A 17,946-nucleotide genomic window follows, 5' to 3' on the forward strand; every position below is an offset into this window, starting at 1 on the left:
AGCCAAGAGAGCTCACGGCAGGGGTTAGGATGGCTACCGTGGGGCAGCAGAGGTAAAACAAGGTTGTCGTGACTCGTGAGGGTAGAGGGGAAGATGCAGGGGAAGATAAGGAGGAATAAGGGAATGAAAAGCAAGGGAAAAGGCTGCAGAGAGGGTTAGGAGGACAGGTGAGGGTTTGAAATGGTCAGTGTAGGAGACGAAGAGGCCCAAAGGCCCTACGCTCAGGATGAAAGAGGCAGCGGAGCAAAATGGAACCAAGACAGGGGCAAATCAACCCAAGATTAGGCCACAGAGGCCTCAAAATTTCAAATTTCTGCAAAAGCCTAAATGAATTAGTCAAAAATTATTAAAACCCTGAAAGTTTTACCCCCTAGAGTCAACAGCTCACTTTCTGGTTGAGCATTGTAGGGCCTTTTGGAACTAGCTTTAGGCCTATATGGCTTGTTTCAGCCATTTCCTCTTGAACAATCTTGCCAATAAATTAGATGTCTTGCTTGGAGATGTTCTTTCTCCAAAAAATTAATTTCCTCGGTAGCTTGAGAAAATCCCCTGTATAAAATAAAAATAGAGATACCCAAGAAACCCAACATATACAAAAATGAATAAAAACACCAAAACCCAAGTTAGAAAAACTTTAGATCTATACAAAATATTTATAGATCTATGCACAAAAGTTGCAGATTTATCAAATCTGAGGAGTATGAGTCCAACTCCGCTCCCAGATCTGAAAATCTAAAGCTCTTACTAACCAGATCTATCAGTTTTTCCACAAAATATTTAAAAGATTTTGGTTTTTTGTTAGAGGTAATAGCTCAAAAACTTCATGCATAAAAAATTAATCGTTAGATAAATCCTGAAGCTTATATGAGGTAGGTTCTTCAAAAATGTGTTAAGAGTTGGTTGGCCCAACTGAGGACTATCCCCAAATGCTCAATGAAAACCTTAGAGATCTTCTGTAAACACTAGATCAACCATCAAACCAAGTAGATAAATAGTATAACAATAAAATTTTGAAGAAAGAGAGATACCTGCTAATTCAATCAAAATTAAAAATGTTACCCTAGATCCAACAAACTAAACAAGATATATGTATTCAGATTGTCTGAGAAAGCTATTGATTGGTAGTTTTCACATAATATTAGGCAGAAATTAAAACAATGTTACCATAGATTTATGAAGAGAAACACCACCGCAAGTTGAAACCCCAAAGACTTTTGCATTTATTCCAGAAAATATACAAGAGAACTTGAGAGCTTAGTACACGATTCAAAGATCGAATGAAAAATAAGTTGATACTGACCTCTAATTTATAGATAAATTCTCCAACAGCTAGTTCACTTGATCCCCATCAAAGTAATCTTGACCGTTGAAAAAGATTTGATTATCTTTTAATCTCGTCCGTCGAAATTATTTATTTTTTGAGGAATTTCGAATTTTTCATTTAATTCTTTTTTAATTAACTCAAAAATAATAATTTTGAGTTAATTACTTCAAAAATTTGACTTTGACTTAACTACCAAGGTCCAAGGGTCCAAGATTTCTTAAAATTTTCAATATTCCCTTGCCCCGAGACCTTTAAAAATACTTAGGACATAAAAATGTTACCCTAGATCTAACAAACTAAATAAGATACATGTATTCAGATTGTTCTAAGAAAGTTATTGATTGATATTTTTCACATAATATTAATCAAAAATTAAAACAATGTTACCACAAATTCATGAAGAGGAATACCACCGCAAGTTGAAACCCCAAAGACTTTTGCATTTATTCCAGAAAATATACACAAGAGCTTGAGAGCTTAGTGCACGATTCAAAGATCGGATGAAAAATAGGTTGATACTGACTTCTAATTTATAGATAAATTATCCAACAGCTAGTTCACTTAATCCCCATCAAAGTAATCTTGACCATTGAAAAGTATTTGATTATCTTTTAATCTCGTCTGTCAAAATTATTTATTTTTCAAGGAATTTCGAATTTTTCATTTAATTCTTTTTTAATTAACTCAAGAATAATAATTTTGAGTTAATTACCTCAATTTGACTTTGACTTAACTACCAAGGTCCAAAGGTCCAAGATTTCTTAAAATTTTCAATATTCCCTTGGCCCAGTACACCTTTAAAAATACATAGGACATAAAATTAATTAAATTTATGACTTATGATTTTTAATTTATTTTGGCCAGAAAATTTAATTAATTGACTTATGAGGGGATTAATTACTTTTCCAACCCTTTTGTACTTAGCCGTGGTATCTATCTAATTATGAGGGACCATGCACTAAATCAAGATTTTACCTTTTAACACATGAAGGGGTAAACGCATTCGTTATAGACCCTCAAAAAATACCCATTTCTGCGACAGAAAAATATAATCCAGTAGACCAACTAACTTGTAATATAATCTAGTCAATTAACTAGGATTATTCTCAAATCACTTTTATATAGATTTGATCTAAAACACTAAGACCCGCCTAAGATCTTAGCAACAAAATCCACTCCAGCTTTGGGGTAAGAGTGGAGGGAAAAACCTTGCCAATCATTTGTGTCTAGAGACAGATGAATCAAAGAGACAAAAAACCTCCTAGAATAGAGATCGTCAACAAAACCATAGGTTTACCTAGGTTGTTACATACAGACGCGGTCATACTGAGATTATTTACATTTTACCTATGCAGAATGGGTTGACATATTCATAAAACTCTTAGCTGATGATGAAGTCTGAATGGCACGAACACTCGAACACGATGGATCCCTTTCGTGAAAAAAGGGGTGTACTGCTATGGGGTCGTTGACATAGAGTGGTCAATAAGGCCAATGTATGAGGGGGGTCATTTGGTAGAATTGGTCTCAACCACACATCTTGAGATTTGAGGATGAAATCTCAACCATTGGATCTTATGTTTAGGGATTCAATCTTTTCCAAGGAGACAAAAGAGAGAAAATGGATCTCATTCTTCACTTCACACTTGAGAGAGCATGAGGAGAAGAGAGAAGAGGAAAAACTTCATGGAGGAGAGAACTTGTAGCCAGAGAAGGGCTTGAATTCCCAGGAGACAAGCACAGTAGCACGAAAATCGAGGAGAACAACAGCTCTACAGTAGGCACAAAACTCAAGGCATGGAGGCACGAATTTCGAGGGCACAAAATTCGAGGAGCAAGACAAGCCCAAATTTCGAGAAGGTTGTTGCTGTCAGGCCCGATATTCGAGGCCCAAATTTCAAGACAACAGACTCAGGCAGCGCGAAAAATCCAAGAGGGATTTTGCTACTATCTGGCACAATTTTCAACACAGAAAACTTAAAAGTCACCTTCAGGGACAGAAATCGAGGTTGGGTTTGCATAGATTCCGAGGTTGACTTTGGCCACAAATTCCAAGGCACTGAGCTGCACTAAATTTGCTGAAAATTTGAATTGTTCAGTAGGAACAAATTTCCAAAAATTGAAATTAATGCTCCAGCAGAAAAGGGAGATAAGTACTGTGTTTATTTTATGCACCTAGTCTAAATTTCTCAAGAAATAAATCCTCCTTTGAAGACCGATTTTCCCAAGAGACCGTATGGTTTTTCCGAAGTCAGTTTGACCAAAAATAAGTGTCTCATATGTGCGAATGTTTGTCTAATTTTTTTTATTAATTACCAACTGACAAGAAAGTGAAAAATAGTCGAAACACTCTTTTAATGTTTACAATAAATGCATACAGAAATTTATATCAGCATGACAAAACATGTGGGTTGGCCTAAACAAACACATCAAAACTTGTAAACTGAGTTAAGGGTGCAGATCATAAATTTTCTACATCGGTGACTACCAGTGTTTTATGATAAAGAATTTTTTTGTTGCTTGCAAAAATTAAAAAGGGGAATAAATGATAGCATACATTACAGAGAAAATAAAAGATAGCATACTGATCATGATAGAAAAACTATGATCTCTACATACCGTAGAACACAATCATCCCCTTCAGTAAATTCATGTTTCTCATCTTCTTCTTCAGCTACCTCCTCCTCACTGTCACTACAAATCAATGCTTCACTCCCATGTTGATCATAGTAAATACGTCTTCTTCCCACTACTGACTGGTCATCTGTCATCCTTTGGTTCCTACACCACAAAACCAATATTTTAAACAACCTAAAACAAAGAAATCTACATCATGATAACACAATACCGGAGAAAAATTGAAAAAAGAAAAATCTCCAAATATGAGAAGAAAAAACTGCATAAAATTTACGATGATAAGAACTATATAGAAACCATCAAAGAGACTAACCCAATCACAAGAATATTGCAATAACATATCAATACAGCAAATGCATGGCTCATAAAACATCAAAAGTTCAATTCTTCCTCAATGTTTAAGTGCAAGAACATATGGCATTAATGTAGAACGTTTTCCTATATTATAATTTAATACTTATAATCTAAAGATTATAATTTAAAGGTTCAAAGTTTCTTTTAAATGAAAAAACTCTTTACATAAAACCTTGGCATATGCATTTCTTCACACTTCAGAATGTGTGAAAACTAATTTCACTCCCTATGAGCTCATTAGTGGACTTGGATTAAAAAAAGGGGGACAACTAGCATAAATAATAGGTAGGGGTTTCTAAAAACTAGATTGTGAGAAAATAATAACCACTATAAACTTAAATACAGCTTCAACGTTACTTGAACTCTGGAAAATGCTAAAAACAATCCAAAAAATAGATTTGACAACCCTGGTAAAAATAAGTGTCAAAATAAAGCTTCCATTTGAAAACTAGCTTGGCTTGAAGAGCTTGAGATAGTAAACATTTTCTTTGCACTAAATGTTGAAAGTAAAGCAGAAAATCTACTAAATTGCCTTCACTTATCTCATTATCCAAAATGTGTTCATACAGTGAAAACAGAACTATCTAATATAATAACCATTCACACTGAACTTAAAATAAAATTCAATACCAGATGTGCTCTCAAAAACGCTGAAAACTCACTAAAATAAATTCAAAAGTCATAGTAAACCTACAGGTTAATACAAAGTTTCCATTTGATAACAATATTGGCTTGAGCTCCATACTCCCAAGCAACTTACCACCCTCATAATAGGCCCTAATACTGTAACTTCCACTTCAACATCCGCATTGTATCTGTTACCCCCCATTTGGTATGAGGCTTACGCTTGTGATTTTCATCACAATGATTATGATTTTCATCCCATCCAGTTTCGTTTAATTATTATCATCACATGACTGAGGTTTGCAGGCTGACACTAAGGGATAAATTGACAAATACAGATACATTATTATGGATGCACAAACTTTCCCTAGCACTTTGTCTACCACTAGAGAAATAATTAAGAATGCACTGAAACCCTCATCAGATAGCACCCTCAAATTCCTTGTGACAATGTTAAATGAAAAGGCAATTGTCTAGGATAAACAATTCACTAGCATCGGTGCTTATACCAAATTCCAAAATGTATAAGGTGTTAGAAAATCAAAAGGCAAGAAAGATTTTCTTATCTTGATAGTTACTTGTGATTGCCCTTAAATTCATATTATCTTCTTATCATCAAGCAACTACCAAAAACATAAGTACATGAATATCAAAACAATAGAGACACAGGATATAGGCTCTCAACCAGGGCTAAAACCCCTCTTCTAGGAGAAAACCCAAAATTTCTCCTCTTCCTTTAGAACCAAATCAAACGAGATAACCAAGACCTTTGACCAGACCAAAAGGACCTCCAATCCACCAAGTCAGCCTCCCAATATGATTAGACAAACTTCAACAACTCAAATTTTCGACCCTCTTGCTTCAGAATTTCGGCCCTACTGAGATCTGCAACTTCGGCCCTCCTGCAGCAACCCAAAAACTCACACATGTGGCAGAAAAGAGAGAAATTTGGCTTCCTTTTTCCTTGACAAATGTCTCCTTCTCCTTCACTAGGGTTATCTCCTTTTCTAGGTATTTCGCACTTCTTTCTTCCTCCTACAATTGTAGATCGAACTTTCTTCAATGAATGTCCAAATGAGGTCGAGTAGCACTGCTTTTATAGTCATTTTGTGAGGTCGAATTCCTTCAATGAGACCGACTTGATTGGAAGGCATGCCGACTTGGTGGAGGAGTGATAATTGACACTTTTTGCATAAAAATAATTTTCTTCTTTGACATAATGAGCCCAATAAGGGTCTAGGACAAAATGACATGGGCAATGACCCATGAAATAAACCCTAGAAGCACTCAATGGGTGATTTGACCTAGAAATAAAACAAATAAAGCACGAAATACATGCTAATAAATAAATTTTCTTTCTTTCTTTTTGAAAAATACATTACATCATGACTCAAATTTGACCTTAATTTGAAATGTTCTTAAGAAGAGTAGAACAACATATGCAATGCTTGGGACACCCTCACTGCCAAGGTATCCTCCAACAGGGAATAAGGTGTCATCTAAGCATTTTCCACTATAGGTACCATCAAGCTACAACCCTGGTATCCATCCAACAGGATATAGATACCATATAGGCCTTCATTCCCTGACACCAACCCTTACAGGATCCAAGTATCAACAAGAAACCGAAGCTCCAACCGATAACCTCTCTCTAGGATCTAGACATCAACTAAGATATCAATACTAACCAGGCCACAATGTCCTCCCAAGCACCATCATACAAACAGTTTTATCGTACTTCATCTCTCCCTCTCAATCAAATTAAAGACATTTATTAATACACCAACTTTTCAGGAAGAGATCAATACATCCATTAATCTGAGCATGCTCCTAAAATTAACTTCTTGTTGGGAAGAGATTTCATCAACACATCATCTACTTGATCATTTGTTGGCACGTACTGTCGCTTCACGACCCCACCCATTATCAAACTTCCAAAGTACATGTTCTTTGTATGCTAGCATAAAACTCCGAGGTATTCAACTTAACTGATCTTATGCTTCTTAGGTCATCGCAATATCCAAATGCATCTTGATGGAAGCTTCCTTATTCAACTTCTCCAACAACACCAAACTCAGCCTCAGCACTTTCCAAAATATCCAATTTCTTGTTCATAACTTCCTCAATCACAAATAACTATCTGTAGTGTTATAGCCTTTCTGTTGTTAGAAAATTAGGAAGGCAAAAAAATTTCCTTATGTTGATAATTACTTGTGTTATTCTTGTATTCTTATTATCTTTTTTTATCATCGTTTCATCAAGCAATCATCAAATCAAAAGATGAAGATCAACGACACCAGATGTAGGCACTCAGCCAAGGCCAAAGCCCATCTCTTGGGGAAAACCCAGTCAAACTCTTCCACTAATCAAATTGAGATAGACCAAGACCTTAGACCTAAACAAAAGACCTTACTCCTCTGCCAAGTCAACCTTCCAATATGATTTAGCAACCTTCAATAGTCTCTTATTGTCTAGCAGCTATAGCGCATTAATCTAGAATTTCGACCCAACAACTCCAGAACTTTGGCCCAACAACAATCCAAAATTTCAATCCCTGGCTACTCCAGAATTTTGGGCCAGCGGCAATACAAAATTTCAACCTCCAACTACTCTAGAATTTCGGCCCAGCAACAGCACTGCAATTTTGTCCATTCCAACAACCCAGGAACTTTGCACATGTGAGACAAAGAGAGAAAATTCGACTTCTTATGCTTGACAAAAACTTCCTTCTCCTTCGCTAGGGTTTCCTTCCTCTTCCTTGAATTTTGTGCCCTTTTCTACCTCCAGCAACTACAAATCAAACTTGTTGAGAATGTGCTCCAAATGAGGTCGAGTTGATGCCTTTATATAGTGGTTTCTGCCTCTCAATTAGGTCGACTTGTCCAAGTTGAGGCCTAACCTACATAAAAATAAATTTCTCTTGACTCAAGAAGCCCAAGAAGGGTCTATTACATTATGACAAGGACAAGGACTCTTGACACAAACCCTAGAAGCCTACAATGGAGGCTTTGACCTAAAAACATTGGCCCAAGCATGAAACCCATGCTTTAATAAGTCAATTTCTTTTATAATAAAAAAGTCTTTGTCTGTGGCTCTGCGGCTAGTCTTCGGCTAGATCTGCGGCTCTGCGGCTCGTCTTCGTCTAGATCTGCGGTGAAACTATATTATTTTCCATCTGCGGCTCACGGTGAAACTATATTATTTTCCATCTGCGGCTCACGGTGAAACTATATTATTTTCGATCACGGTGAAACTATATTATTTTTCCATCTGCGGCCCAAAATTTCTTCGGCTCTGCGGTTTGAGCAGATATCTTCGACTCTGCGGCTCGTCTAGATCTGACATCTGCGGCAAAGACTCTAGATCTGCGGTTCACTCTCGTTTTTTTGACAGTGTATTGAAGGCTAGGATCTGCGGCCCTTAACAGAATCGATTCGCCAGAAGCTCGGAGATTCAGAACGTCCGCAGATTAAGAACTTTCGTGTATGCTTCAACCCTACGGCAAACCCTAATTCCGTAGAGTCAAAGTTACTTCGTTTGATAAGGATAACATTTTCTAGATGGCTCCCAGCTTCGCAAAAATAGCTGCTGGCTCTCTGTCTGCCTCGGGGCAAGCTCCTGCCCATATTGTCAGTGAAGCCCCAGCTCCCACTGTCCAGCTGGTCCAGGCTTCACACGATGAGGCTTTGAAGTTCTCTGAAAGTGCCCTAGTATGCCGATTCAATGGTTTTTGGCCACAGCTGACAGCTCTCCACAGTTGGATCTCAGAGGTATGGAAGCCTCTAATTCCTGATGCAATTAATATCTACCCCTGTGCTAGGGGTTTCTTTATAGTAGATTTTGAAAACCGTGAAAGCAGACAATGTATTCTAGATTCTGGCCCTTGGTTTTGGGATAAATCAGGCCTATTCTTGAGGCCATGGTACCCATCATTCGATCCCTCAACAGCAGTCATAACCTCAGCACCAGTTTGGGTGAGATTGCCAAACCTACCCTTGCATCTCTGGAATCTCTCTTCGCTAGAAGCCATTGGAAATGCAATTGGGAAATTTTACTGCAGGTGCCCAGAAACAGAGGAATATGTCAGAACCACATATGCACGCATATGTGTGGAAATGGACTTCAGCGCCGGATTCCCAGCTGAAATACACCTAACAAGTAAAGACTATGTGTGGAACCAGAAACTCGATTATGAAAGTGTCCTCTTCAGATGTCGATCTTGCTTTGAGACAGGCCACCTTGCCAAAAATTGCCCAAAAGCTTCCCAGAAAAATTCTGCTAGAAAAAATCACCACAGATCTACATGATGGGAAGGAGCACAAAAAGAACACTACACTGTCATCCAAGAAGAATACTCTCGAGAAAACTCTGAATCACAAGCAATCGGGCAAGATAGAAACAATTCTCAAGACGAGCAGGGGGAAAGCCCCGCCCAACAACAAAAAGGTGAACTTAACAACCCCTCAAGCATCGACAGTTATGCGGTTTCGAATAACGCAGAAAATAAATCTTCATTTAACAGCAAAACAGATCTCCTAGACCAAACTTCTTCTCCGACTATCTCCAAAAGGACGAACACAATAGATCGCGAAGCTAAGACACCAATGTCCCAAGAACCAGAAGAGATGAAGGAGATGCAAGATAAAGAAAGTTGGAAGACTGTAGAGAAGAAAAAGAAAGCTACATCACCAATCTCGCCAAGAAAGACAAGGAGCCAGACAATTAGAAATTAAGAAAGTATAGGTCCGATAGACCAATTTGGTCTCAGTGGACGTTAATCATCATCATCATCATGTTACGTTTTTCAACAATCCCTCTTAACTAGGGAGGTATTCATTATTACATATATATAGAGGTACATGTATGATATCAAAGTGATATACTCTATGAAAAATTCACAACACACACAATGCAATAGAATAGATACCTGACCAGGGTACTCTAATCGGGTGGGACTAAGGTGTGCTCCAAGCTTCAGCCTCTATAGGTACAACCAGAATTCCATTCTGACACCAACCCAAGGGTCTAGATTTGTATCCAAGGTCAGAGCTCTATGACCAACACCACCCTCCCTACTTCAGGATCTAAACATCAACACATAAATTGGCTAGATGTCCCCCCAAGCATCGTGTTGCCACAAGATGCTTCATCTCTCCTTATTAACTAAATCAGATATATATAACCATCAATCCAAGCATGCTTCATGTGTTCAACCTTTTTACAAAGAGATCATGCGCAATCACAACCCCAATTAGTAATAAACCTTCAAAGATATATACAACTAAATACAAACCTTCGGGGTCCTCAATCATTCTGATGCTACTCATATCATCATCAAGTTATCAAATACAACTTGTTGGAAGCTTTCTTCTTACACTTCTTCAGTAGCACCATATATAGACTCAGTACTCTTCAGGTCTTTGAAAATCCATCTGTAGTACTTTCATTCATTTTTCGGCTTCATTATTTCTTCAAGGTATTCACTATGACTGTCATAGCATGCCCTACCTCTCAATTGGGGAGATATACCTCTTTTTCTATCCAAACTCGCACTCAACTTAGGGAGATCAACAACTTTTTTCTTTTATCTTTTCAAGCCTTCATTTCTTTCTCATGTCATCAAGGTTATCTTGATCATCGTCATTCTTATAGCTTCCTTCATCATGCTTATTATTATCATCTTCAATTATGAACATCTTCAACATCTTTAAGATAATATACCTGCAAAACATTAATAGCAAGTACAACCAAATATATAGAAGCATGAAGTTAACTATATCAAAAACATAGCATTACAATGGAAGCATCAAAACATTCAAACTCTAGACATCATATGCCTAAACCTAGATAGGTTCATAATTAGCAAGGGTCACATCTTCATACGAGACTTCAACTTCTTGCTAGGGTTTTGTCATAAACCCTAGACTCCATCTTCGATACACAAATCCTTAGACTCAATCAAATAACAATCCAATCATAGTGCTATACATCTAAAGTTTCAACAATATTCTTTTAGAATTACATGTCAAACTCTACTAGGGTTTGTTGCAAACCCTAGATTTTGTCATCAAAGCTAAATCATATCAATAATCTAAAACAATATCACCAAGTCCTAGAATATCAATCTCTACTAGGGTTTTATTACAAACCCTAGATTTCACAAACTAAAGCATGAGTATCAACAATTAAGTTAGCATACTCGCATATACATATCTATGATTTTATAATCATGCACTAGCATTTCACAACAATATCTACTAGGTAAACCCAAGAGGAAAAGGGAAGCAAAAAGCAAAAAGAACTTGATGCAACCCATGATGAGATCAACAAACTCAAGGGATCGCAAAAAGAACACTTACAAGATAAGACAGATGAAGAAAAAAATGAAGGCAATTAAAGATGGTAAAGCTCTAGTTGATGAAGGTACAAGCTCCACATCTTCGTTGGATGATTCTAAGAAGAAAGTTGATCAAAGTGAAAAGCCAAAGAAGAATGAAAAATCTTTCAAGTATGTTCGTTTATTTAATGGTTATTGTTTTTCATGCATTAACTATGGACATATGGCCAAGGATTGTAAAGTTATTGACAGGTACAACTATCAAGGGCCATCGCATTCGAATGAACCATTCAAGTACACACATTTATTTAATGGTTATTGCTTTTTATGTGCTAACTATGAACATATGGCTAGGGATTGTTCAGTTTTGACAGGTACAATCATTATCTGCAAAACCCTAGAAGAAAGTTTGCAGGATCACGAGACAGGTTCCACGATGATTTTGTAAGAAGAGAATATGTGCTAGATGGGCCAAACATTGGATGTTTCAAATGCCATAACTATGGCCATAGTGCTCGCGGTTGCAAATATCAGATGGAATCACCTATGGACAACTTTGAATGCTTCAAGTGTCATAACTATGGGCACATCGCTCAAGATTGCAGGAATAAGAAGGTCTGGAAAAGGAAACACATACCGGAAGACAAAGCAGATAACAAGGTTTTAGCAATTGTGCTTTCAGGATTTTTAAAAGCAAAAGGTCATGAGGAATTAGTAGCTGCTTCAAATAATGACTCAAGTCAAGATGGCCCGTTAGGTGACTCACTATTTTGAACAATCTTGCTTGTTGACTCCTTAATGTTTGTAAAGGAGGAGTCTATGCAGCAGTATATGGCACAAGTCTACGAATGATAGGAATGTAGTTTGAACAAGATGGCAGTTTCATTACAGGTTCAGGGGGAGCAAGCTGCAAAACAATTGAAGGATTATAGGTTACCGGGAACAAGGCAAGATTAGTCTACAAAGGATATGGACACGTTGAAGGAATCGATTTTGAAGAAACATTTGCTCCTGTTGCCAGAATGGAAGCTATCAGGATGTTTCTCGCTTGTGCTTGCTTGAGAAAAATCAAGGTCTACCAAATGGATGTTAAGTTAGCTTTTCTAAATGGTGAATTGGAGGAAGAAGTTTACATTGAACAACCCAAAGGCTTTTTTCTCTTTGACAAAGAAGACAATGTCTGCAGATTAAAGAATGCTCTATATGGTCTCAAGCAAGCTCCTAGGGCTTGGTATGCTCGTCTTGATAGGTATCTACATCAACAAGGATTCAAGAAAGGAAGCGCTAACAACAATCTCTATGTGAAAGTGGATCAAGATAACCTAACGATTATCAAGGTATATGTGGATGATATAATCTTTGGAAGCAATGATGACAGATTAAGTAAAGACTTTGCCACAAAAATGCAAAGTGAGTTTGAAATGTCTATGCTTGGCGAGCTGACATACTTCTTGGGGCTTCAGATTCCTCAGCAGGATAAAGGAATATTCATATATCAAGGAAATGCTCAAAAATTCCAGATGGAAGATTGCAAGTCAGTCCTTACCCCCATGATAACAGGTTGCAAGTTAAGCTTAGAAGATTCGTCAAAGGATGTGGATCAAAGGTTGTATAGATCCATGATTGGTAGTCTCCTATATGTGACAACCTCCTGGCCTAATGTGATGCAGGCAGTTAGACAAGCAACAAGGTTCCAAGCAGCACCAAAAGAATCTCATATTATTATCGTTAAAATAATTCTTCGATATCTTAGGAGCACAGCGGAATATGGTCTATGGTATCCCAAAGGAAATGATTTGATTATCCAAGCTCATATAGATGCATATTGGGCAGGAAGTGTTGAGGGTCATAAGAGCACCAGTGGAGCAGCATTCTATCTAGGTGGATGTCTTGTTTCATGGTTAAGTAAAAAAGCAATCTTCAATCTCGTTATCCCCGGCAAAAGCAGAATATATTGCAGCAACAACTTGTTGTACACAAGTTCTCTGGATGAAGCAAAGTTTGCAAGATCTTCAAGTATACTTTGATGAGCCTATTCCCATCTTTTGCGATAACACCAGCGCCATCTGTATCTCCAAGAATCTTGTGATGCATTACAAAATGAAGCACATTCCGATTAAATATCACTTCGTTAGAGAGAAAGTCGGCGAAAAGAATATCAAGCTTGAATATGTTGGCACAAAGGAACAAATTGCTGACATCTTTACCAAACCATTACCTCATGAAGCATTTGAGTATCTTCGCCAAAATCTTGGGATTCTCCCAAGTTTTCATTAGACTCTTTCTCTTATCTACTCGAGTAGAAAGGGGGAGTGGAGGTGTGTACAGGTCCGCGGAATGGATGTTTGTCAGGGGGAGTTACCCTTTGCCATTGATGACAAAGGGGGAGAGAAGGCAGTAGGAAGAGGTGTCATGATCGCATGGGGAGTACTTGTGTTGCCATCAATGCCAAAGGGGGAGATTGTTGATTAGTGGTTGTCATTGATGTCAATCCAAGCAGCACGAGGGGATACCCCGATCTTGCCTGGGAATTTTGACTTGACAACTTACTCTATTCCAAGTCAAGGACCTTCTATATGGATTCTACTCATCGAAATGTTTCTGTTGATATATGGCACGGCAAGTAATTCTTCACGGTTTGAAAGATATTCATGTTTGAAGTTAGTAACCCCAGTTAGTGGGCTAAAACCCTATGGGGTTGTGGCATGGCACTCATAATTAGTTGTGGTTATTGAATAGTCAATAAATAATAATGTTTTTTCCTCCTAAAATCCCTCCAACTTTCACTTGTTGAGGACCCTCCCAACTCAAGGCATTCATATAAATAATGACCCTCATATCCTCCTCTAGTAGGGATTTTGTGGCTTCAAACAAGTCATCGTGGCATTTTTTATCTAACTTTTTTTCATGCGATGCTTCAAAAGCCGAAATCAAAACCCATTTGAGATGAAATCTTGATGAAGTTAAGGTTTTTTTGAGGCTCCCGAATTCCATGTCAAACGAGTGACATTGGTAGAATCATCATAACTTTCTCTCTGAGCATTGGATTCAAATTTCATAAATAGTCGCAGAAATATGACGGACTGTAGTTTGTTAAGTAACATTTTCGAGGCCGAAGGTCACAACAGTAACACGTGGCACTATGTACAAGTTCGATCTGCTGAACCAGGCTATAATCAGGTCATTGTGGGAGATTGAGCATAACTCTTTCTTGAAGAATCCAATCTTGATCAAACATGTGGGGTTGCAAAGAGGTCGTAGAGGGCTACCACAGGACGACATGGCAGACCCTGGAGATCCGAAATTACATAGATACAACAGATTCAATATCGAGCTCCTAGAAGGCAAGAAAAAGCATGCATTCAAGGATCACTGCAGTAAGGACCACACATCAACAGTCAAGGGTAAGCCTCCTACAACAAGGTATGTATGATTAGTGTTTACATTTTAATTTTGAGTATCATCTCTGACTTATGCTTTTGCAGGACAACGTAAGTATATAGAGTTTCTCGGTTATATCTCTATGTCTCTATATGTCAATATTAATTTTTCAGATCTCCTATTCTTAATACTACGTATTCTTGATGCTACACCAAGTTTGCTAAATCTATATGATGTTGTAAGTTCATAGTTGATAGAATGGTCTCTGTTGTTGTACTTAGAACTTGGTCCATCACAAGTCTATGGTCTATCATCAGTTTTTATTATATATCTTTGGGTCAGTTTTGGATATAGTCTTGCATAGAGTCCAGGCCTATATTAAGAGTGGGAGTCTTTGTCTACTACTGCAACAAATCAAGAACAAAAGTGACAAGCACACTTCAGGGACACATTGTACTTTTAATTTATATTTATTCATTATTATGAACTTACATGTGTTTTGCAGGCAAAGGTAAGTTGAAGGGTATTTTGTTTTGTTTTGGGATTGGTTTCGTCGGGCAAATTTTGCATGCAGGTAGAAGAAGATTCAAGTACAACTTCAAGCAAGAATTCAAGAGGATAAGTATCAAATCAAATGAAGCATTGCAGCGGGACATCCTTTGAAGACATGACAGCCATCAGTATAGTGTGAAGAAGTGTCAAGGCCAAGAGTCATCATTGTAAAGTTGTAAAAGGGTCATTTGTAAAAGTGTAATCATTGGAAAAGTCACTGTAAAAGAATCAATCTGCCTAGAGTTGAAAAGGCATTGTTGGGAGGTAGAGGAGTCTCTATTGGGATGATGTCATGGATGGGTTGTAGGTCATAGTGTGATTGGGTGTTCGGTCAAAATCATTGTAAATCATATTGTATCTTAGATCATTGTCCCTGGTACGGGAATCCACACTCTTGTCTCATTTCAGTCACTATAGGGTGGCAAGGAGGTGCTAGGCAAGTGCATGAAGTCGCCTATAGGCTGGAGCCTGTGAACACTTCAGGGTAGTAGGTTGGTCTAGGATGTTGGGGCATCCATTCAGTTGACTACTGAGGAAACTAGGGCGTTGGGGTGTCCTTCCAGTGGGAGTTGGAGAAGAATTTTTTTCTAGAATTCTAGGAAGTTGTTGCTTTCATTTCAGTTGGGGTTGAAGATTAACGAATTTATTAGAAAATCGTTCGGTGACTTTTGACCCAAAGAGGGTTTTCCACCAAAAATTCTTGTGCCTATTGTGTTCTTTTATTTACTATTATTACTGCATAAACATTAATAATAATTGAAGATTAACTAATGCTCTGAAAAGATTTAAAAGTGCTAATTGCTAAGGAATATTCATTCACCCCGCTCCCCTCTCCCCCCCTCTCAGTGTTTCCAACAATAAAGGAGTCTCCTTGTATAGGAGCAAGGTTCTATTCTTAAGATTAAAGGAGAATAGGGATATCCTCTCTGGTTGAGAGGGAGTGATGTTGGACATAACATGTGCATTCTCCTCTTCAAGTGATGAAGAGAGAATGACAGAGGATTGGATAAGTATATGTGGTTTCCTTGAGGATAAAACATCCAAGAAAGGAAAGGTATCGGCACTCTTTGAGGATGTGGCAGAGATGCAAGAGAAGAGTGGTCAAAGAGGACTGATATTCTTTGAGGACTCAGGATTGGAGATCCAAGATAAGAATATGTTAATTTTAGGTTCTATGCTTATAGCAATTTATTTCAATTTTCACAGTTAGCTCAATACCTTTTCCAGATTAGCAATCACATCAGCATTAAAGTAAACTGCAGATAGAACATAAACATAAATCACAGAAGACAAGCCAAGACAAGAGGACACAAGATGTGGCGCTAGCCAGGGACAAACCCCAATGTGGGGAAACCCTTGATCAATTCTTCTTATATGTTCTTCAATAGTTCAACACAGAGAGAGAGAAAGATAGTACATTTACAACAGAAGTCAACATTTTGACTTATCTAGATAAGAGCATAGATCATCTCTAAGAAGATGATACATGAGATCAATTGAAGACATGTTGCTTCAATTGATTCTCTAAGGTGACTCCTTCACCTATCATTGTGCTGCATCTCGTCATCATGTTGCACCTCACCATGCTGCACGATGTTGCACCCATCATCACAATGCTGGACCTCATGACCATGTTGTACACCTCATACTATTGCACCTTATGTTTCACTGTTGTCCCATGTGCCATTGTTGCACCATGATAGCCACCGTTGTCCTATGTTACATACTGTTGTCCCACCATTAGTGACATAGCCATTCCACATTAGCTTGTTGTCCCATTGTTTTTGTTGATGTCCCATCAATGTCATTGCTATCCCATCACAGTATGATGTTGTCCCATCACTATCATCGTTGTCCCATCATAGTATGTTGTTGTACCATCACTGTCATTGTTGTCCCATCATAGTATGTGGTTGTCCCATCACTGTCATTGTTGTCCCAATTGCTATTGCAACACCATGTCTTGCTGCTGTCCAAATTATTAGCATCGCTGTCCTGGGCATGTTTGAGTCCTCAAACTCTCATGATGTCCCTGTTTTGAGGGTCACTTACAGCCCACCTTTTCAGCCGTATTAGGCCTACATCTAGGGCACCGTAAGTTAGCGTTACGGATCCCTTTAGACAGCGTTTACGGCTTCCCTTTAGACTGCATTTAGGGCTTCTCTTAGACTGCTTTTAAGGTTGCACTTTGGACAGCGTTTAGGGCTGCTCTTAGACTGCGCTAGGGCTGCATTTTAGACAACGTTAGGGCCTCTCTTAGACTGCATCTAGCACTGCATTTTGGACAGCATTTAGGGCTTCTCTTAGACTACGTCTAGGGCTGCCTTTTTTACAATGTTAGGGCCTCTTTTAGACTGCGTCTAGGGCTTCCTTTTGGACAACGTTAGGGCCTCTCTTAGCTATGATAAGATTCCTCCAAGACTACGGCTAGAGCACGATTCCTTGACAACGTTTTTGGCTTCTTCTTTGACAGTGTTTTTGACTTCTTCTTTGACAGCGTTTAGGGCTAGGGCAACTCCCTTAGTCTTCTTTCCTCCAACATCTAGGGCCTCCACTCCTAGATTTACCTTCCACTAAAACCCAAGACAAGTGGAGAGAAATCAAGATAGAAGTGTGTGTGAGAAATGACTTTGAAGTCATCTCCTTTTATACTAAAATGTTGAGCACATGTGGGGTTTATTTGGTTGTTGGCCGACCTTGACGAATTCTCTTATAACACAAATAAATTCATATCTCC

The 17,946-nt window shown here is 38.2% G+C and overlaps 1 protein-coding gene across 5 annotated transcripts in view; it reads right to left on the reverse strand.

The window, feature by feature from the left end:
• LOC149247234 (histone-lysine N-methyltransferase CLF-like) overlaps positions 1-17,946 on the reverse strand; it is a 180,653-nt gene that overhangs the window by 54,123 nt on the left and 108,584 nt on the right. For all 5 annotated transcript variants that reach the window (XM_089458157.1, XM_089458156.1, XM_089458158.1 and 2 more), the window contains exon 5: positions 3,944-4,105. In XM_089458157.1, coding sequence (XP_089314283.1) covers positions 3,944-4,105 — 162 coding nt within the window. The remainder of the gene's footprint in view (positions 1-3,943; positions 4,106-17,946) is intronic.

This window comes from Pinus tabuliformis, chromosome 7 (assembly GCF_031772625.1).
Source record: "Pinus tabuliformis cultivar Carrire ecotype Pingquan chromosome 7, CPIR1, whole genome shotgun sequence".
Lineage (NCBI taxonomy): Eukaryota > Viridiplantae > Streptophyta > Pinopsida > Pinales > Pinaceae > Pinus > Pinus tabuliformis.